The 24098-nt window shown below is 45.7% G+C and overlaps 1 protein-coding gene across 6 annotated transcripts in view; it reads right to left on the bottom strand.

Annotated features, from left to right (window-relative positions):
* The window catches only part of PSD3 (pleckstrin and Sec7 domain containing 3), an 864447-nt gene that overhangs the window by 464405 nt on the left and 375944 nt on the right, over positions 1 to 24098 (bottom strand). For all 6 annotated transcript variants that reach the window (XM_073598198.1, XM_073598204.1, XM_073598214.1 and 3 more), the window contains one exon: positions 22011 to 22205. In XM_073598198.1, the coding sequence (XP_073454299.1) occupies positions 22011 to 22205 (195 nt within the window). The remainder of the gene's footprint in view (positions 1 to 22010; positions 22206 to 24098) is intronic.

Genomic DNA, 24098 nt, shown 5'->3' with positions numbered 1-24098 from the left:
TGATTTGGCATGCAATTTGACATATCGCATGCCTAATCAGCGGCTATTGCCGGCAATGGCAGCGTCCAAATTGGTGCTATGCCGACTTTCTGTACTACTTTTGCGACTTCGGGGGCGATTTGAATAGACAGCTGTGTATTATTATTATTATTATACAGGATTTATTTAGCACCAACAGTTTACGCAGCGCTTTACAATATAAACGGGAGACAATACAGTTATAATACGATAAGATACAAGAGGATTAAGAGGGCCCTGCTCAGAAGAGCTTACAATCTAATAGGGTGGGGCAGGTGGTACAAAAGGTTGTAACTGTGGGGAATGAGCTGATGGAAGTGGTAAAAGATTAGTTAGAGACGTTGTAGGCTTTCCTGAAGAGATGAGTTTTCAGGGATCGCCTGAAGGTAACAAGAGTAGGGGATAGCCAGAAAGGTGGAGGTAGCGAGTTCCAGAGGATGGGAGAAGCTCTGGAGAAATCCTGGAGACGAACATGAGAGGAGGAGACGAGAGAGCTTGAGAGTAGGAGGTCTTGAGAAGAGCGGAGAGGACAGATGTCTGTCAAATCGCCCCCGAAGTCGGACTGCATTGCCGACTTGAAATTGTGCGAGATCAGCTGAGCTTGCACTATTTCTAACCCGCAGCAGTGTGAACCTGGGCTAAAGGTCATTTTTAAGCATGCTTTATACAATGCACGATTAATTTATACAAGATTTTATTTTCTAACATTTGGTATTTATAATAAATATTTATTGCTTATTTGTTGTCTTGGCCACAGTACAGATGACTTTTGTGGTGGGGAATGGCCTTATAGCAGTCTCTGATCCATAACTGATTGGCCAGAACCTTCTACTGGATAGTGCAAAAAAAAAAAAAAAAAAAAAAAAAAGAAACAAACATTTGTAAAATGTCACTGAATTCAGCTAATGTCACTGAAGTCACTGAATTCACTGAAGTCACCTCATGCACACTGGATGTTTTTAATGCTGCTGTTAATCTGGCATCTTTTTTCTGCTTCTAAATGCCCTGCATGTTAGTCTATGTGTCCATGCACATTATAGGCTTTAAGAGAAGTATAGAGGCAGAACGAAAAAAAAAAAAAACACTGCAACCGCATCCAGGAGCAGCAGCGTTTGGGCAGAAAAAATGCTCGACATGTGTAAATGCATGTAAATGTGCGTTAACGCTAGGCGCGTTTAGCGCTTGAGCAAGAATTAATTTCAAGGGCCAGAATAAATTGTTATTCTGGCCAATTAAAGCATTTGACGTAACTAAAAGTGTCTAAATGCGTTACACGTGTTTACAAGCAGCTAGTGCTTTTTCTGCCAAAATGCCACTGCCTGGTGTAAAGGGATCTAGGAGTCTAATCACTGTCAGTACCTCCTCATCAGTGCTGCCTATCAGTGCCATCTATTAGTGCCCATCAGTGCCATTTATTAATGCCCATCAGTAACCATCAGTGCCGCAAATCAGTGCCGCTTATTAGTGCCCATCAGTGCCACCTATCAGTCCCCATCAATTCTACATATTAGTGCCTCCTCATCAGTGCCCATCAGTGCCACTGTACAGTGTTTTTTTTTTTAAATGTCGGTCTTTTTTAGTTTGTTTAGCAAAAAAAAAAAAAAATAGTGGTGATCAAATACCACCAAAAGAAAGCTCTATTTGTGGGAAGAAAATTATAAAAATTTAGTTTGGGTACAGTGTTGCATCACCGCGCAATCATTCAAAGTGCGACAGCGCTGCAAGATAAAAATTGTCCTGGGCAGGAAGGGAGAAGTACCCTATATTGAAGTGGTTAAGATACTGCATAGATGAGTTCTTGGTGAGGCTGCATTTCAGGCTGCATTCATGCAATGGTGAGGCTGCATTTCAGGCTGCATTCATGGCAATGGTGAGGCTGCATTCATGGCAATGATGAGGTTGCATTCATGGCAATGATGAGGTTGCATTCATGGCAATGATGAGGCTGCATTCATGGCAATGATGAGGCTGCATTGATGGGCACGGACCCTTATTTTGCTTCATAGTTCTTTATTTAAAATTTAAGTTTTTTCCTGAAACTTCTCTCTTAAAGTGAAGGTGCGTGTTATATGCCGATAAATATGGTATATCCAAATAACATATCCGAGCTCATCTCTTCACCACACACAGCCACAAAGGCAAGAGAATTCTTGTTGGGCAGTGTATTAGTGCTCGGACTAACACACTTATATACAGTGGGGACAGAAAGTATTCAGACCCCCTTAAATTTTTCACTCTTTGTTATATTGCAGCCATTTGCTAAAATCATTTAAGTTCATTTTTTCCTCATTAATGTACACACAGCACCACATATTGACAGAAAAACACAGAATTGTTGACATTTTTGCAGATTTATTAAAAAAGAAAAACTGAAATATCACATGGTCCTAAGTATTCAGACCCTTTGCTCAGTATTTAGTAGAAGCACACTTTTGATCTAATACAGCCATGAGTCTTTTTGGGAAACAAGTTTTTCACACCTGGATTTGGGGATCCTCTGCTATTCCTCCTTGCAGATCCTCTCCAGTTCTGTCAGGTGGACAGCCATTTTTAGGTCTCTCCACAGATTCTCAATTGGGTTTAAGTCAGGGCTCTGGCTGGGCCATTCAAAAACAGTCACGGAGTTGTTGTGAAGCCACTCCTTCATTATTTTAGCTGTGTGCTTAGGGTCATTGTCTTGTTGGAAGATAAACCTTCGGCCCGGTCTGAGGTCCTGAGCACTCTGGAGAAGGTTTTCGTCCAGAATATCTCTGTACTTGGTCGAATTCATCTTTCCCTTGATTGCAACCAGTCGTCCTGTCCCTGCAGCTGAAAAACACCCCCACAGCATGATGCTGCCACCACCATGCTTCACTGTTGGGACTGTATTGGACAGGTGATGAGCAGTGCCTGGTTTTCTCCACACATACCGCTTAGAATTAAGGTCAAAAAGTTCTATCTTGGTCTCATCAGACCAGAGAATCTTATTTCTCATCATCTTGGAGTCCTTCAGGTTTTTTTTAGCAAACTGCATGCAAGCTTTCATGTGTCTTGTACTGAGGAGAGGCTTCCATCTGGCCACTCTGCCATAAAGCCCCAACTGGTGGAGGGCTGCAGTGATGGTTGACTTTCTACAACTTTCTCCCATCTCCCGACTGCATCTCTGGAGCTCAGCCACAGTGATCTTTGGGTTCTTCTTTACCTCTCTCACCAAGGCTCTTCTCCCCCGATAGCTCAGTTTGGCCAGACGGCCAGCTCTAGGAAGGGTTCTGGTCGTCCCAAACGTCTTCCATTTAAGGATTATGGACTCCACTGTGCTCTTAGGGACCTTAAGTGCAGCAGAAATTGTTTTGTAACCTTGGCCAGATCTGTGCCTTGCCACAATTCTGTCTCTGAGCTCTTCAGGCAGTTCATTTGACCTCATGATTCTCATTTGCTCTGACATGCACTGTGAGCTGTAAGGTCTTAAATAGACAGGCGTGTGGCTTTCCTAATCAAGTGCAATCGGTATAATCAAACACAGCTGGACTCAAATGAAGGTGTAGAACCATCTCAAGGATGATCAGAAGAAATGGAGAGCACCTGAGTTAAATATATGTGTCCAGCAAAGGGTCTGAATACTTAGGACCATGTGATATTTCAGTTTTTCTTTTTTAATAAATCTGCAAAAATGTCAACAATTCTGTGTTTTTCTGTCAATATGGGGTGCTGTGTGTACATTAATGAGGAAAAAAAAATGAACTTAAATGATTTTAGCAAATGGTTGCAATATAACAAAGAGTGAAAAATTTAAGGGGGTCTGAATACTTTCCGTCCCCACTGTACACATGATCGCACATTCCGACAACAAAATCCATGTTTTTTTCCGACGGATGTTGGCTCCAACTTGTCTTGCATACACACGGTCACACAAATGTTGTCGGAAATTTCGAACGTCAAGAACGCGGTGACGTACAACACGCACGACGAGCCGAGAAAAATTAAGTTCAATAGCCAGTGCCGCTCTTCTGCTTGATTCTGAGCATGCATGGAATTTTGTGCGTCGGGATTGTGTACACACGATCAGAATTTCCAGATCTCAAATTTTGTTTGTCGGAAATTGATGGAAAATGTCCGATGGAACCTACACACGGTCGGAATTTCCGACAAAAACAAGCTCCCATCGAACATTTGTTGTTGGAAATTCCGACCTTGTGTATGCGGCATTAGACCGAATTTTAATGGTTCAAAAAATGTCAGGCAAAATGGTCGGCCCTCAGGCATGTTCACTTCATCAAATCTAGCCCTCTTTGAAAAAAGTTTGGACACCCCTGGTCTAAGGTTATTAGTGGTGTACCCCAAGGTTCACTGTTGGGGCCCTTACTTTTTAATAGATTTATAAATGATATAGGGTCTGGGAGTACCATTTCAGTCTTTGCAGATGACACCAAGCTATGCAGTGGAATAACATCCTTACAGTTCTCCAATTTACAAGAAAATTAGGTTTAATGTTGATAATTGTAAAGTTATGCACTTGGGGGCTAAGGATATGCATGTATCTTACATACTGGGGGGGGTACAACTGGGGAAATCCATAGTGGAGAAGGATCTGGGTGTTCAATGCCAAGCTGTGGTTTCCAAAGCGAGTAAAGCCCTTTCTTGTATTAAGAGAGGTATGGACGCCAGAGAGAGATATCATTTTGCCCCTGTACAAATCATTAGTAAGACCTAATCTGTAATATGCAGTTCAGTTTTGGGCGCCAATTCACAAAAAGGATATCGGGGAACTGGAGAAAGTGCAGAGAAGGGCAACCAAATTAATAAGAGGCATGGAGGAAAGATTAGAGGAACTGAATTTATTCTCTCCTGAGAAGAGGAGATTAACGGGGGATATGATCAACATGTACAAATATATAAGGGGTCCATATAGTGAACTTGGTGTTGAGATATTCACTTTATGGTCATCACAGAGGACAAAGGGGGCACTCTTGACATCTGGAGAAAAAGAGATTTAATCTAATCTAATATAATTGGGTACTGACATTTAGAGGTAAAGTTGATCTGGGGAAAATCTGATTGCCTTTCGGGGGGATCAGGAAGGAATTTTTTCCCCTGCTGTAGCAAACTGGATCATGCTTTGCTGGGGTTTTTCACCTTCCTCTGGATCAACTGTGGGTACCGTATATACTCGAGTATAAGTCGAGTTTTTCAGCACATTTTTTTGTGCTGAAAGTGCCCCCCTCGGCTTATACTCGAGTCAAGCACTTTTCTGCAGCAAAAAATTTAATTTTCCGAACCGACTTTGGGGCTCCACTTTGTGGAACTGGTACCACAACATGTCCAAGGTTGGAGTTCCTAGCACCAAGTGGCCCCGAGATACGGGGCCCCAAAATCGGTTTGGAAATGTCATTCTCTGCTGCAGAAAAGTGCTTGACATTTTCTGAACCAACTTTGGGGCCCCATATCTCAGGACCACTTGGTGCTAGGAACCCCAAATTTGGTGTGCAAACCCAGTGGAATCGGTTCAAAAAATGTCATTTTCTGCTGCAGAAAAGTGCTTGACATTTTCTGAACCGATTTTTGGGGCCCTGTATCTCGGGGCCACTTAGTGCTAGAAATCCCAGCTTTGGACAGTTTATGGTGCTAGTTCCACTGGGTTTGCACACCAAATTTGGGGTTCCTAGCACTAAGTGGCCCCGAGATATGGGGCCTCAAACTCGGTCGACTGTGTCAATCTGCAGCAATGTCATTTCGGGACCCTTTGGGTTCAGAGACCCCAAATTTTGGCTGCAGCTAGGGGGCATCTAGGAACCCTTAACTACCGAGTTTGAAGTTCGGGGGACCTATGGCTGCAAATGGGCACAGTGAGGCATGCAAATGGGCACAATGAGGCTGCAAATGGGCATTGTTGACCCTCTTTTCCACTTACAGTAGCTGTGCATTTCTCACCCTCGTCTTATACTCGGGTCAATAAGTTTTTCCCATTTTTTTGTGGTAAATTAGGGCCTCAACTTATACTCGAGTATATACGGTATATGATTGTTTATACGGGATTGTATGCTATTATTTTTTATTAGTTTATTTTCATGGTTGGACTAGATGGACTTTTTTCAACCTAACTAAGTAACTATGGGGGTTATTTACTAAAGGTAAATCCACTTTGCACAAGTGCACAGCAAGTGCACTTGGAAGTGCAGTCACTGTAGATCTGAGGGGGACATGCAAGGAAAATAAAAAACAGCATTTTTGCTTGCACATGATTGGATGATAAAATCTGCAGAGCTTCCCTTCAATTTCAGAGCTTCCCCTCAGATCTACAGCGATTGCACTTTCAAGTGCATTTGTAGTGCAAAGTGGATTTGCCTTTAGTAAATAACCCCCTATGTGTGCTGGGACATTTTTGTCTGTTTGTAATGAGCATTTCCTTTCCATACGCAACTTACTGCAAAAGCTAGTTATAAATTGGGATGGTTCCCATCTTTTTTGTGTAGCTTGTCCAGTGTAAATGAGGCCAAATGGAATCTCCCAAAAGCTCTGGTTATGGTGTGAGGATAAAAAATTACAGAGAACCTGCCAATTGCATTCTCAAACGCTCCCAAAAACATATTTAAAATTCTAGAATGGGGGAGCATTTTGAAAATTTGTCCCAAATCTATCCCTATCTTTAAATCTGCCTTAAAGGGTAAATTCACCTTTACAGAAAAATATGTAAGGTGAATTTACAATGGACCCCTCTCTATCCTTCCCGGTCCCGCTGACCTTGAGTCCAGCGATCATCCACTCTGACACATCAGGTCGTCGCTTTACCAGTCCGGGGATTAGAAATCCCCCTCGGCTTGATGTCCTAAATATGCCTCGTAAAGCTACGTATAGGAGGTCTTCTAATTGGCTGGCGCGGTCACATGGGCGACGCAGACCAATCAGCAGGGGCATACCTAGAGCATTTGGCACCCGGGATGGATCCTATATCTGGCACATGCCCTCACTGATCATGCCTTTACGCTCTCAGCTCCCTTCATACCTGTACGCATTCAGCCCACCCACACACCTGTACGCACTCAGCCCACCCACACACCTGTACACACTCAGCCCCCCCACACACCTGTACACACTCAGCCTCCCCACACACCTGTACACACTCAGCCCCCTCATACCTGTATGCACTCAGCCCACCCACACACCTGTACGCACTCAGCCCACCCACACACCTGTACGCACTCAGCCCCCTCATACCTGTACGCACTCAGCCCCCTCATACCTGTACGCACTCAGCCCACCCACACACCTGTACGCACTCAGCCCACCCACACACCTGTACGCACTCAGCCCCCTCATACCTGTACGCACTCAGCCCACCCACACACCTGTACGCACTCAGCCCCCTCATACCTGTACGCACTCAGCCCACCCACACACCTGTACACACTCAGCCCCCTCATACCTGTATGCACTCAGCCCCCTCATACCTGTACGCACTCAGCCCCCTCATACTTGTACGCACTCAGCCCCCTCATACCTGTACGCACTCAGCCCCCTCATACCTGTATGCACTCAGCCAACCCACACACCTGTACGCACTCAGCCCCCTCATACCTGTATGCACTCAGCCCACCCACAAACATGTACAAACTTAGGAACCCTTCATACCTATACGCACTCAGCCCACCCACACACCTGTACACACTCAGCCCCCTCATACCTGTACGCACTCAGCCCCCTCATACCTGTACGCACTCAGCCCCCTCATACCTGTACGCACTCAGCCCCCTCATACCTGTACGCACTCAGCCCCCTCATACCTGTACGCACTTAGCCCCCTCATACCTGTATGCACTCAGCCCACCCACACACCTGTACACACTCAGGCCCCTCATACCTATACGCACTCAGCCCACCCACACACCTGTACACACTCAGCCCCCTCATACCTGTACGCACTCAGCTCCCTATACCTGTACGCACTCAGCCCCTCATACCTGTACGCACTCAGCCCCCTCATACCTGTACGCACTCAGCCCCCTCATACCTGTACGCACTCAGCCCCCTCATACCTGTACGCACTCAGCCCCCTCATACCTGTACGCACTCAGCCCCCTCATACCTGTATGCACTCAGCCCACCCACACACCTGTACGCACTCAGCCCACCCACACACCTGTACGCACTCAGCCCACCCACACACCTGTACGCACTCAGCCCCCTCATACCTGTACGAACTCAGCCCCCTATACCTGTATGCACTCAGCCCCCTCATACCTGTACGCACTCAGCCCCCTCATACCTGTACGCACTCAGCCCACCCACACACCTGTACGCACTCAGCCCACCCACACACCTGTACGCACTCAGCCCCCTCATACCTGTATGCACTCAGCCCACCCACACACCTGTACACACTCAGCCCCCTCATACCTGTACGCACTCAGCCCCCTCACACCTGTACGCACTCAGCCCCCTCACACCTGTATGCACTCAGCCCCCTCACACCTGTACGCACTCAGCCCCCTCACACCTGTACGCACTCAGCCCACCCACACACCTGTACGCACTCAGCCCACCCACACACCTGTACGCACTCAGCCCCCTCATACCTGTACGAACTCAGCCCCCTATACCTGTATGCACTCAGCCCCCTCATACCTGTACGCACTCAGCCCCCTCATACCTGTACGCACTCAGCCCACCCACACACCTGTACGCACTCAGCCCACCCACACACCTGTACGCACTCAGCCCCCTCATACCTGTATGCACTCAGCCCACCCACACACCTGTACACACTCAGCCCCCTCATACCTGTACGCACTCAGCCCCCTCACACCTGTACGCACTCAGCCCCCTCACACCTGTACGCACTCAGCCCCCTCACACCTGTATGCACTCAGCCCCCTCACACCTGTACGCACTCAGCCCACCCACACACCTGTACGCACTCAGCCCACCCACACACCTGTACGCACTCAGCCCACCCACACACCTGTACGCACTCAGCCCACCCACACACCTGTATGCACTCAGCCCACCCACACACCTGTACGCACTCAGGCCCCTCATACCTGTACGCACTCAGCCCACCCACACACCTGTACACATTCAGCCCCCTCATACCTGTACGCACTCAGCCCACCCACACACCTGTACGCACTCAGCCCACCCACACACCTGTACGCACTCAGCCCCCTCATACCTGTACGCACTCAGCCCACCCACACACCTGTATGCACTCAGCCCACCCACACACCTGTACACACTCAGCCCCCTCATACCTGTACGCACTCAGCCCACCCACACACCTGTACGCACTCAGCCCACCCACACACCTGTAAGCACTCAGCTGCCCCCCCAACACACACACACACCTGTAGACACTCAGCTGCCCCCCCCACACCTGTACGTACTCATCTGCCTCACCCCCCCCACACACACACACACGTCTATACACTCAGTTGCCCCCCCACATACACACACACATACACACACATCTGTAAACACACACACAGCTCTTGTAAGGTGGTCTTCCTTGTCCCAGGTCTTGATTCCACATGTCCCCATTACTGTACAGCACACACGAGGGGCGCACATACATGAAGCAGGCAGAGATGGCAGTATAGAGCTTGATGTGAGCTCAATGACAGAGCAGCCGACTCGCATGAATGAGAGCCAGCCCAGCTAAAGAGCAGAGAGCGCCTCCTGCACCCGCCACTGCCTTGTCCTGGCTCTGATAGCCGGCCCGACACTCCCCAATGGTGTGGCACCCGGGGCGGAACCCCCTGCTGGTACACGAACGAGCGCTGAAGAGGAAAGAAAGCTGCGAGGATTTCAAATCACCGGAACGGTAAAGCGGTGTCAGAAACCATGAATCAGACCGAGACAGAAGTACAGTTAATCACACTTGTTTAATTATAATAAAAAGGTAAACAGAGTAAGTGTAGTCAATACATAGCCAGAGTTCAGTAACCAGATCGGGTAGTCAGCCAATGCCAATGTCAGAGAGCCAGAGATCAACGTAGGACATAAACGGGAACAAATGGGAAGCTGAATTCAAGGCACTATTGTGAGCAAACTCCGCCCACGGTAAGAGGTCTGACCAGTTGTTATGATGGTCAGAAATATAGCAACGTAGGAATTGCTCCAAGGACTGATTGGCTCGTTCTACGGCCCCATTAGACTGCGGGTGATACTCAGAGGAGAAAGCAAGCTGAATACCCAACTGTGCACAAAAGGCTCGCTAGAACTGACTACCTATGTCTGAGACAATCACCTTGGGTAGCCCATGTAAGCGGAAGATCTCCCGAGCAAAAATAGAAGCCAGTTCCTTAGAAGTAGGCAACTTCTTGAGTGGAATACAATGCGACCTTTTTGAGAACCGGTCAACCACCATAAGGATAACTGTGTTGCCCTGGGAGTTGGGTAACTCCACAATGAAATCCATAGACAGGTGGGTCCAGGGCCTCTCTCCATTGGGTATGTGTTGTAGAAGGCCCACTGGAAGGTGTCGTGGAGTCTTACTCTGAGCAGACACGGAACAGGCAGCTACGAAGGCGGTTACATCAGCACGTAGACAAGGCCACCAGAATTGCTGGGAAATGGCCCAAAAGAGTTGATTCTTCCCAGGGTGGCCAGCAGCCTTGGGAGAATGGTAAGTCTGGACCACAGCAGTATGGAGACTCTCGGGAACAAAGCAGCGGTCACAAGGTTTCTCAGGAGGAGCATCGACCTGAGCAGCAAATAACTCCGTAATCAACGGAATGGGATAGGCATTCTTAAACGATTGAGACCCCTATAATCGATACAAGGTCTCAGCTCACCACTCTTCTTCACCAAAAAGAAACCAGCACCAGCAGGAGACGAGGATTTGCGGATGAAACCTCGAGAAAGTGCGTCTGCAACATACTCCTCCATGGCCTTATCCTCCAAGACCGACAAAGGGTAAACCCGGCCACAAGGGGGTATGGCACCAGGTTGAAGGTCAATCATACGACCGGTGTGGAAGCAAAGTACCGGCTTGACCTTTGTCAAAGACATCGCTAAAATCGCGGTACTCCTCCTTCAGAGAGGAGGGTGAATAGGTGCACAGGACCTTGGCTACCTTCTGAAAGCATCTCTCACTGCACTGTGGCGACCAGGACAGAACCTCAGCACAGAGCCAATCAAAAGAAGGGTTGTGTCTCTGTAACCAAGGATAACCAGCGGAAACTTAGGTGAGGAAATAACTTGGAATTGGATTATCTCATGGTGAAGGGCACCTACGGCCATGGACAAGGGAACAGTCTCGTGAGTCACATGGGCAGGCTGTAGAGATCTCCCGTCAAGAGCCTCATTGGCAAGTGGAGTGTCATGCAGCTGCAGCAAAATTGAGTGCTTCGATACAAAGGCAGCATCAATGAACAGGCCTGCAGCCCCAGAGTCGATTAGAGACTGTATCTCGACGGATGACTCAGCCCAAGACAGGATAACCGAAACCAGGGGCTTATCTTTCTGGGAAACTGGAGACGAAACAACGCCACCTAAGGTCTGTCTGTGACAGGACCTCAAGGTTTGGGCAATCCCTGGACGGGTAGGACAAGACTTCAAAAAGTGACCAGCCTGGCCACAATGAAGGCACAATCTCCTAAGGACTATCTCATCCGCAGAGAAACACGTGAAGCCCAAGTGCATGGGTTCATCTTCACAGACCGACTGAGGGAGGCAAGGGTGGGACTGCAAAGCTCGGAGACAAATGTACAGGAGGCTTGCACCAGCTCTCCTTAAAAGAGAGTCTTTCTCTGAGTCTGGAGTCAATGAGGATGGCAAATGTGATCAACCTCTCCAGCTCAGTGGGTATATCTCGGGCTGCTATCTCATCCTTGATGTTATCCGAGAGACCATGAGAGAAGGCAGCCACGAGGGCCTCATTGTTCCAAGCAACCTCTGCTGCCAGAGTACGGAATTCAATGGCGTAATCGGCAACAGTTCTCGTACTCTGTTAGATGGACATGAGGCTCTTGGCAGCAGAACCGGAGCGTGCGGGAACGTGAAATACCCTTTTGAAGGAAGCCACAAATTCTGGGTAACTCAGGACCACGGGTTTTTGCGTCTCCCATAGAGGGTTTGCCCAGGCCAAGGCTCTCTCACAAAGCAAAGATATCACAAAACCTACTTTGCTTCTGTCCATGGGAAACGCCTGGGGCAGCATCTCAAAGTATATCTCAATGTATATCTCAACCTGGTTGAGAAACCCTCTGCATTGAACTGGATCGCCCCCAAATCGCTGGGGAAGCGAAGCAGAACCAGACATGCTTCTTATAGAGGTAATACCCGAGGCGGGTGCCTGCACAGAGACTGGAGCAGCAGCAGGGACGGCCTGTTACACAGGTTCTACCAGAGCAGCCATAGTGGAAGATTCCAGGTGAGCCGTGCGACTCAGGAGCGTTTGTAACGCCAAGGCAAACTGATCCATGCGGTGATCCTGGTCATCCAATCTGGAAAAAATATTACCAACAAGTGGATTGACTGAATCTTCTGAATTCATGGCCTTCACCTACTGTCAGAAACCATGAATCAGACGGAGACAGACACTTGTTTAATAATAATAAAAAGGTAAACAGAGTAAAAAGGTAAAAAGGTAAACAGAGTAAGCGTAGTCAATACATAGCCAGGGTTCAGTAACCAGATCGGGTAGTCATCCAATGCCAGAGAGCCAGAGATCAACGTAGTAGTACAGCAAGCAGGACCAGGAGCCAGAAGGGACGTCAGCCGAGCAAGTCTTCAACAGGAGTGCAGGAGAAAGTCTCTGAGATGTGATCAAAGGCGAAGGCAGAGATGAAGTGAGCTGGACAGCTTTAAGTAGCCGGGACTGACGAGGAGATCATCAACAGCTGAGTCACTGTGGAGAGAAAGGAGCTGGCAATTAGCCGACAGCTGAGCAGCCAGCTCAGAGAAGGAAGGGCTGAGCCCAGCCCTCACAAGCGGCTATCCGATGTGTCAGAGCGGGTGATCGCTGGACTCCAGGTCAGCGGGACCTGGTGCGATGGGGAGGGGGTCCAGTGTAAGTTCACCTTACAGATTTTGTGTAAAGGTGAACTTACACTTTAACCACTTAAGGACCGCCTAACGCCGATTTACGTCGGCAAGGCGGCACGGGCAGGCAAAATCACGTACATGTACGTGATTTGCCTCTCGCGGGTGGGGGGTCCGATCGGACCCCCCCCCTGGTGCCCGAAGCGGTCCCGTTCTGTTCCCTGGCGATCCGAGATGAGGGGGAGGCCATCCGTTCGTGGCCCCCCCCTCGCGATCGCCGCCGGCCAATGGGAACACTCCTTTGCTGCTGTATGCTAAACAGCAGCAAAGGAAATGATGTCATCTTCCCTCGGCTCGGTAGTTTCCGTTCCAGCGCCGAGGGGAGAAGACATCAATGTGAGTGCACAACACACACACACACAGTAGAACATGCCAGGCATACAAAACACCCCGATCCCCCCCCCGATCGCCCCCCGATCCCCCCCCAATCACCCCCCCCCCCCTGTCACAAACTGACACCAGCAGGTTTTTTTTTTTTTTTTTCTGATTACTGCATAGTGTCAGTTTGTGACAGTTACAGTGTTGGGACAGTTAGTATTACCCCCCTTTAGGTCTAGGATACCCCCCTAACCCCCCCTAATAAAGTTTTAACCCCTTGATCACCCCCCATCGCCAGTGTCGCTAAGCGATCATTTTTCTGATCGCTGTATTAGTGTCACTGGTGACGCTAGTTAGTGAGGTAAATATTTAGGTTCGCCGTCAGCGTTTTATAGTGACAGGGACCCCCATATACTACCTAATAAATGTTTTAACCCCTTGATTGCCCCCTAGTTAACCCTTTCACCACTGATCACCGTATAACCGTTACGGGTGACGCAGGTTAGTTCGTTTATTTTTTATAGTGTCAGGGCACCCGCCGTTTATTACCGAATAAAGGTTTAGCCCCCTGATCGCCCGGCGGTGATATGCGTCGCCCCAGGCAGCGTCAGATTAGCGCCAGTACCGCTAACACCCACGCACGCAGCATGCGCCTCCCTTAGTGGTATAGTATCTGATCGGATCAATATCTGATCCAATCAGATCTATACTGGCGTCCCCAGCAGTTTAGGGTTCCCAAAAACACAGTGTTAGCGGGATCAGCCCAGATACCCGCTAGCACCTGCGTTTTGCCCCTCCGCCCAGCCCACCCAAGTGCAGTATCGATCGATCACTGTCACTTACAAAACACTAAACGCATAACTGCAGCGTTCGCAGAGTCAGGCCTGATCCCTACGATCGCTAACAGTTTTTTTGGTAGCATTTTGGTGAACTGGCAAGCAAGCACCAGGCAGCGTCAGGTTAGCGCCAGTAGCGCTAACACCCACGCACGCACCGTACACCTCCCTTAGTGGTATAGTATCTGATCGGATCAATATCTGATCCGATCAGATCTATACTAGCGTCCCCAGCAGTTTAGGGTTCCCAAAAACGCAGTGTTAGCGGGATCAGCCCAGATACCTGCTAGCACCTGCGTAGTGCCCCTCCGCCCGGCCCAGCCCAGCCCACCCAAGTGCAGTATCGATCGATCACTGTCACTTACAAGGCACTAAACGCATAACTGCAGCGTTCGCAGAGTCAGGCCTGATCCCTGCGATCGCTAACAGTTTTTTTGGTAGCATTTTGGTGAACTAGCAAGCACCGGCCCCAGGCAGCGTCAGGTTAGCGCCAGTACCACTAACACCCACGCACGCAGCATACGCCTCCTTTAGTGGTATAGTATCTGAACGGATCAATATCTGATCCGATCAAATCTATACTGGCGTCCCCAGCAGTTTAGGGTTCCCAAAAACGCAGTGTTAGCGGGATCAGCCCAGATACCTGCTAGCACCTGCGTTTTGCCCCTCCGCCCGGCCCAGTCCAGCCCACCCAAGTGCAGTATCGATCGATCACTGACACTTACAAAACACTAAACGCATAACTGCAGCGTTCGCAGAGTCAGACCTGATCCCTGCGATCGCTAACAGTTTTTTTGGAAGCTTTTTATTGAACTGGCAAGCACCAGCGGCCTAGTACACCCCGGTCGTAGTCAAACCAGCACTGCAGTAACACTTGGTGACGTGGCGAGTCCCATAAGTGCAGTTCAAGCTGGTGAGGTGGCAAGCACAAGTAGTGTCCCGCTGCCACCAAAAAGACAAACACAGGCCCGTCGTGCCCATAGTGCCCTTCCTGCTGCATTCGCCAATCCTAATTGGGAACCCACCGCTTCTGCAGCACCCGTACCTCCCCCATTCACATCCCCAACCAAATGCAGTCGGCTGCATGAGAGGCATTTTTATGTGCTCCCGAGTACCCCTACCCAACGAACCCCCCCAAAAAGATGTTGTGTCTGCAGCAAACGCGGATATAGGCGTGACACCCGCTATTATTGTCCCTCCTGTCCTGACAATCCTGGTCTTTGCATTGGTGAATGTTTTGAACGCTACCATACACTAGTTGAGTATTAGCGTAGGGTACAGCATTGCACAGACTAGGCACACTTTCACAGGGTCTCCCAAGATGCCATCGCATTTTGAGAGACCCGAACCTGGAACCGGTTACCGTTATAAAAGTTAGTTACAAAAAAAGTGTAAAAAAAAAAAAATATATATATAAAATAAAAAAAAATAGTTGTCGTTTTATTGTTCTCTCTCTCTATTCTCTCTCTCTATTGTTCTGCTATTTTTTTACTGTATTCTATTCTGCAGTGTTTTATTGTTATTGTTATTGTTATTGTTATTGTTATTATGTTTTATCATGTTTGTTTTTCAGGTATGTAATTATTTATACTTTACTGTTTACTGTGCTTTATTGTTAACCATTTTTTTGTCTTCAGGTACGCCATTCACAACTTTGAGTGGTTATACCAGAATGATGCCTGCAGGTTTAGGTATCATCTTGGTATCATTCTTTTCAGCCAGCGGTCGGCTTTCATGTAAAAGCAATCCTAGCGGCTAATTAGCCTCTAGACTGCCTTTACAAGCCGTGGGAGGGAATGCCCCCCCCCCCCCACCGTCTTCCGTGTTTTTCTCTGGCTCTCCTGTCTCAACAGGGAACCTGAGAATGCAGCCGGTGATTCAGCCAGCTGACCATAGAGCTGATCAGAGACAAGAGTGGCTCCAAACATCTCTATGGCCTAAGAAACCGTAAGCTACGAGCATTTTATGACTTAGATTTCGCCGGATGTAAATAGCGCCATTGGGAAATTGGGGAAGCATTTTATCACACCGATCTTGGTGTGGTCAGATGCTTTGAAGGCAGAGGAGAGATCTAGGGTCTAATAGACCCCAATTTTTTCAAAAAAGAGTACCTGTCACTACCTATTGCTATCATAGGGGATATTTACATTCCCCGAGATAACAATAAAAATGATTTAAAAAAAAAAAAAATGAAAGGAACAGTTTAAAAATAAGATAAAAAAGCAAAAAAATAATAAAGAAAAAAAAAAAAAAAAAAAAAAGCACCCCTGTCGCCCCCTGCTCTTGCGCTAAGGCGAACGCAAGCGGCGGTCTGTCGTCAAACGTAAACAGCAATTGCACCATGCATGTGAGGTATCGCCGCGAAGGTCAGATCGAGGGCAGTAATTTTTGCAGTAGACCTCCTCTGCAAATCTAAAGTGGTAACCTGTAAAGGCTTTTAAAGGCTTTTAAAAATGTATTTATTTTGTTGCCACTGCACGTTTGTGCGCAATTGTAAAGCATGTCATGTTTGGTATCCATGTACTCGGTCTAAGATCATCTTTTTTATTTCATCAAACATTTGGGCAATATAGTGTGTTTTAGTGCATTAAAATTTAAAAAAGTGTGTTTTTTCCCCAAAAAATGCGTTTGAAAAATCGCTGCGCAAATACTGTGTGAAAAAAAAAAATGAAACACCCACCATTTTAATCTGTAGGGCATTTGCTTTAAAAAAATATATAATGTTTGGGGGTTCAAAGTAATTTTCTTGCAAAAAAAAAAAACTTTTTCATGTAAAAAATAAGTGTCAGAAAGGGCTTTGTCTTCAAGTGGTTAGAAGAGTGGGTGATGTGTGACATAAGCTTCTAAATGTTGTGCATAAAATGCCAGGACAGTTCAAAACCCCCCCCAAATGACCCCATTTTGGAAAGTAGACACCCCAAGCTATTTGCTGAGAGGCATGTCGAGTCCATGGAATATTTTATATTGCGACACAAGTTGCGGGAAAGAGACAAATTTTTTTTTTTTTTTTTTTTTTTTGCACAAAGTTGTCACTAAATGATATATTGCTCAAACATGCCATGGGAATATGTGAAATTACACCCCAAAATACATTCTGCTGCTTCTCCTGAGTACGGGGATACCACATGTGTGAGACTTTTTGGGAGCCTAGCCGTGTACGGGACCCCGAAAACCAAGCACCGCCTTCAGGCTTTCTAAGGGCGTGAATTTTTGATTTCACTCTTCACTGCCTATCACAGTTTCGGAGGCCATGGAATGCCCAGGTGGCACAAAACCCCCCCAAATGACCCCATTTTGGAAAGTAGACACCCCAAGCTATTTGCTGAGAGGTATAGTGAGTATTTTGCAGACCTCACTTTTTGTCACAAAGTTTTGAAATTTGAAAAAAGAAAAAAAAAAAAAGTTTTTTCTTGTCTTTCTTCATTTTCAAAAACAAATGAGAGCTGCAAAATACTCACCATGCCTCTCAGCAAATAGCTTGGGGTGTCTACTTTCCAAAATGGGGTCATTTGGGGGGGTTTTGTGCCACCTGGGCATTCAATGGCCTCCGAAACGGTGTTAGGCAGTGAAGAGTAAAATCAAAAATTCACGCCCTTAAAAACGCTGAAGGCGGTGATTGGTTTTCGGGGTCCCGTACGCGGCTAGGCTCCCAAAAAGTCTCACACATGTGGTATCCCTATACTCAGGAGAAGCAGCTAAATGTATTTTGGGGTGCAATTCCACATAGGCCCATGGCCTGTGTGAGCAATATATCATTTAGTGACAACTTTGTGCAAAAAAAAAAAAAAAAAAGTGTCACTTTCCCGCAACTTGTGTCAAAATATAAAATATTCCATGGACTCAATATGCCTCTCAGCAAATAGCTTGGGGTGTCTACTTTCCAAAATGGGGTCATTTGGGGGGGGGTTGTGCCACCTGGGCATTCCATGGCCTCCGAAACTGTGATAGGCAGTGAAGAGTGAAATCAAAAAGTTACACCCTTAGAAATCCTGAAGGCGGTGATTGGTTTTCGGGGTCCCATACGCGGCTAGGCTCCCAAAAAGTCCCACACATGTGGTATCCCCGTACTCAGGAGAAGTAGCTGAATATATTTTGGGGTGTAATTCCACATAGGCCCATGGCCTGTGTGAGCAATATATCATTTAGTGACAACTTTTTGTAAATATTTTTTTTTTTTTTTTTTTTTGTCATTATTCAATCACTTGGGACAAAAAAAAAAAATATTCAATGGGTTCAACATGCCTATCAGCAATTTCCTTGGGGTGTCTACTTTCCAAAATGGGGTCATTTGGGGGGGTTTTGTACTGCCCTGCCATTTTAGCACCTCAAGAAATGACATAGGCAGTCATAAACTAAAAGCTGTGTAAATTCCAGAAAATGTACCCTAGTTTGTAGACGCTATAACTTTTGCGCAAACCAATAAATATACGCTTATTGACATTTTTTTTACCAAAGACATGTGGCCGAATACATTTTGGCCTAAATGTATGACTAAAATTGAGTTTATTGGATTTTTTTTATAACAAAAAGTAGAAAATATCATTTTTTTTCAAAATTTTCGGTCTTTTTCCGTTTATAGCGCAAAAAATAAAAACTGCAGAGGTGATCAAATACCATCAAAAGAAAGCTCTATTTGTGGGAAGAAAAGGACGCAAATTTCGTTTGGGTACAGCATTGCATGACCGCGCAATTAGCAGTTAAAGCGACGCAGTGCCAAATTGGAAAAAGACCTCTGGTCCTTAGGCAGCATAATGGTCCGGGGCTCAAGTGGTTAAGCATGCAAATATTTAATCTGTGGGGATATCTACCAAGCCTATTTTTTTGCCTAGATATTACAGAAAATAAGTTGCAGCAGACTAGGCAATCGTCTTTTATTGAGTGGAAACTGTCAGATAGGGATGGATTGAAGAGGTTGAGCAGTTGCATATTGGCCAGACTTGGTTTTAGATCAATCGTCTCCATAAAGTGGTATTCCTGAAAACTACCATTTACAGCAAGAAAAATTAAAAACATGAATCAAACCGAATAAGATATTCTAAAAGTAACAGATTATCTTTAACCACTTAAGGACCGGAAGATTTTCCCCCTTAATGACCAGGCCATTTTTTCCGATACAGCACTGCGTCGCTTTAACTGAAAATTGCGCGGTCATGCAACGCTGTACCCAAACAAAATTGACGTTCTTTTTTCCCACAAATAGAGCTTTCTTTTGGCGGTATTTGATCACTTTTGCAGTTTTTATTTTGCACTATAAACAATAAAACACCGAAAATTTTGAAAAAAAAAAAACACAATATTTTTTACTTTTTGCTTTAATAAATATCCCAAAAAAATAAAAAAATGTCTTCATCAGTTTAGACCAGTATGTATTCTACATATTTTTGTTTAAAAAAAAAAGAAAAAATTATTTCAATAAGCGTATATTGACTGTTTTGAGCAAAAGTTATAGCGTCTACAAAATAGGGGATAGATTTATGGCATTTTTATTATTATTATTTTTTTTTTTTTTTTAATAGTAATGGCGGTGATCAGCGATTTTTAGCAGGACTGCGACATTGCGGCAGACAGATCAGAAACTTTTTACACTTTTTTGGGACCAGTGACATTTGTACAGCGATCAGTGCTATAAAAATGTACCGTTTACTGCATAAATGACACTGGCAGGGAGGGGGTTAACACCAGCAGTGATCAAGGGGTTAAATGTGTTCCCTGGGAGGAGTTTCTAACTGTGGGGGGAGGGGACTGACTGGGAGCACAGAGAGGTCGCTGTTCCTAATCACTAGGAACAGACAATCAATGAGTACTCCCCTGTCAGAACGGGGATCTGTACGTTTACATTCACAGATCTCCGTTCTGGCTCTCTGTGGAGCGATTGCGGGTGGCCGGCGGACATCATGGCCGCCGCCCACATGCATCAGCTCCTACTCCGTGCAGCGGGCGTGCCTGCTATAGCTGTAAAATGGACCGAAGTACAGCATCGGCAATTTGTGGGAATGAGCCAACCTGCCGCAGTATAATGGTATAATGACGGAGGCTGGACAGCAAGTGGTTAAAGGGCATGTAAACCCTCACATATACCCAGTGAAGTGAACAGCCTCAGATGATACACAGAGATAAAACAAACCTCCATACGTATGTGGACAGTGAGGGGGGTGTGAGGCACACCCCCCTCACTGTCCACATAGGCAGAGGAACAAAGAAACTTGCAGAGCTGTGCTGTAAATAGACCAGCTCTCTGCTTCTCTATCTCTAAGTTTCCTTCCTGACACAAATTTCAAGCTGCTTTTATCTCCTGTGTCGGAGAGCTTGTCAGAAGTTATCATGCTGATAACAGAGAAACGGAGCAGCAGAAAGACATGCCACTTGGGGCTTCGGAGAGAGATAAGTAAACACTACAGATATACAGTCAGGTCCATAAATATTGGGACATCGACACAATTCTAATCTTTTTGCCTCTATACACCACCACAATGGATTTGAAATGAAACGAACAAGATGTGCTTTAACTGCAGACTTTCAGCTTTAATTTGAGGGTATTTACATCCAAATCAGGTGTAGGAATTACAACAGTTTGTGTATGTGCCTCCCACTTTTTAAGGGACCAAAAGTAATGGGACAATTGGCTGCTCAGCTGTTCCATGGCCAGGTGTGTGTTATTCCCTCATTATTCCATTAACAAGGAGCAGATAAAAGGTCCAGAGTTCATTTCAAGGGTGCTATTTGCACTTGGAATCGGTTGCTGTGAACTCTCAATATGAGATCCAAAGAGCTGTCACTATCATTGAAGCCATCATTAGGCTGAAAAAACAAAACAAACCTATCAGAGAAATAGCAAAAACATTAGGTGTGGTCAAATCAACTGTTTGAAACATCCCTAAAAAGAAAGAACGCACCAGTGAGCTCAGCAACACCAAAAGACCTGGAAGACCATGGAAAACAACTGTGGTGGATGACCGAAGAATTCTTTCCCTGGTGAAGAAAACACCCTTCACAACAGTTGGCCATATCAAGAACACTCTCCAGGAGGTAGGTGTATGTGCGTCAAAATGAATTCTGAAGTGTTTCGGGCAATATTATCTGCTCATATTCAGCAAAATGCTTCAGAACTCATTGGACGGCGCTTCACAGTGCAGATGGACAATGACCCGAAGCATACTGCAAAAGCAACCAAAGAGTTTTTTAAGGAAAAGAAGTGGAATGTTGTGCAATGGCCAAGTCAATCACCTGACCTGAATCCAATTGAGCATGCATTTCACTTGCTGAATACAAAACTGAATAAAAAATGCCCCAAGAACAAGCATGAACTGAAAACAGTTGCAGTAGAGGCCTGGCAGAACATAACCAGGGATGAAACCCAGAGTCTGGTGATGTCTATGCGTTCCAGGCTTCAGGCTGTAATTGACTGCAAAGGATTTTCAACCAAGTATTAAAAAGTGAAAGTTTGATGGATGATTGTTAATCTGTCCCATTACTTTTGGTCCCTTAAAAAGTGGGAGGCACATATACAAACTGCTGTAATTCCTACGCCGTTCACCTGATTTGGATGTCAATACCCTCAAATTAAAGCTGAAAGTCTGCAGTTAAAGCACATCTGGTTTGTTTCATTTCAAATCCATTGTGGTGGTGTATAGAGCTTAAAATATTAGAATCGTGTCGATGTCCCAATATTTATGGACTTGACTGTATGTGCCCAGGTCAAATTACATGAATGGGGTTTACATCCACTTTAAACCCCAGCCATTACATCATGTAAAGATAATATTGATGTCTGCACCAGCACATAAAGCTTCTTATTATCTAGCGTGAAGGTAAAATACATACTTTTTCCCTAAATGCTTTGCAACATCAGAGCGTTTAAATCCATCCAGCTGGTAGAGACGTTTGGCCAGGCGTTTTGTAGCTTGTACGTTACTATTGGTCCCATTGCTGAGGTTTTCAGTGCTTCCTTTTTGAAGGATTTCAGTGCTGCCCATGTCATATGAGGCCTCTAGCGGTTTGTTGCTTGGTCCGGCATCACTAGAAGAAAAAAAAAAAGCAAACACAAATCAATTTTTTTTCAGACAACAAACATTTGGAAACAGTTGTATTTTTTCCTCAGGAAGGTCTGTTTTTGTCGGATGCCTTTTGCACAGAAAATGCATAAAATACATATTACCCTAGTGCTACAAACAGTTCCAGTAGTCACTGTAACTAATGACAGGCATGACAAATATAAATTAACCACTTGGCACAACCTAATGGAATTAATGTTTTAGGCCTGGTTCACACCTATGCAGGTTGCAGTTGATGTATATTCCAAGTGCATTTTGTGTTTTTCAATACATGTTTTTGATGCACTGAAGTCTATGGAACCAAAAACACAATTTGATGCAAACGGCTACATAGAGAAGGCTTTCAGTTCACATGTCATGCGAATTTGATGCATTTAAAAACGCATCCAATTGGCAGATATGTGAACAGAGCCTAAGGAGCACCCACAACATTTACAACAAAGTTTACAACAGGCTCATGATTGGAGGCTTAGGCACAAAAACGTTTCAACTCTAAGATGCTCCGGTTTACCACCTCCTTAAACCCAGGTACTGGGGGTTAAACAAGCCACCCCTGCTTACAGACTGAGTGGTAAAAAGAAAACCATCAAACATCAAATGGATTATTGGTATCCACATTTACTGCCAAGGATATCCACAAGCTTGACAGTGACAGCCCCCATCTGGGACTGCCCCCCTAATGGCCCGTACACACGATCCGAATATCGTGCGAATACAGCCGTATGAGGAAGGATCGTACGATATTCGGATCGTGTGTAGACTACTTTCGACAGCCGATCACGACCGTTCATTCGATATTATGCGATCGGACATGCACGAAAATTTTCCTCGTATGATTCCAGATTGTCCGATTTTCGTTTAGTCAGTATAGTTGTCGTCCAAAAATACAATACAAATACAGTACAACACATGACATCACTTCCGATTTTTTGTCTGTCATACGAGAATTTTCGTGACTTTATTTAGCTATTCAATTTCTACTTGAGACTATTAAGCGAGAACGGTCGTACGATATTCGATACGTGTGTACGAGACAGAACTCATTTCACCCACAGGGCTTAGTCATAGAGATAGGGTAAAGCAGCGTTTCCCAAAGCTGTCCGCTCTGGTTGCATGGGATTAACCATGAACTATCAATAAATGTCCAGTAAAAAAAAAAAAGGGTGTGACCAAAAAACATCTTTGTATGGTTAATCCCAATTAAGTCACCAACCGTCACCAGAAAATTATTGTCTATAGTTAGCTATACAACAAGATCTGAAGTAGTTACAGTACGGAAAACTATTTAGGAAGGAATGGGAGACCCAGCTGGATATCGAAAAGGAAATCAGAGTATACCATACCTTGAAAAGCCCAAGTACTCTGCATTCTCTATAGCGGCGGTCACCATCCAGTGGTCCGTGGACCACTGATAGTCCACGAAAAAATGTTGGTGGTTCCCAGGGGTTCTGCCGAAAATCAACATTGTAGCAAGTGTATACTGCCCAATGTTGTTTCTAGTGTTGTTCTTAAAGTGGTGTTCAGGCCGAAATGATACTTTTTAAATAAAAATACCCCTATAATACACAAGCTTAATGTATTCTAGTAAAGTTAGTCTGTAAACTAAGGTCTGTTTTGTTAGTTTATAGCAGTAGTTTGTTATTTTATAAAATTACAGCAGGCCGTGGCCATCTTAAGTGTGGGCATCTGAAGCCAGACTGTATTTCTTCCTGGATCTCATCCTTGCAGATCTCGCACATGCTCAGTGCAGCACAAGCAGTGTAATAGGTTTCAGGTCAGGTTTCCATAGCAACGGCAGTTTCAGAGGAAGTTGCCGCCCCTTCCCAGAAGGCATTGCAAACAGGAAATGATGCGATGG

Source organism: Aquarana catesbeiana, linkage group LG01 (genome assembly GCF_042186555.1).
Source record: "Aquarana catesbeiana isolate 2022-GZ linkage group LG01, ASM4218655v1, whole genome shotgun sequence".
NCBI lineage: Eukaryota > Metazoa > Chordata > Amphibia > Anura > Ranidae > Aquarana > Aquarana catesbeiana.
This window is presented reverse-complemented; position numbering and strand designations above follow the sequence as displayed.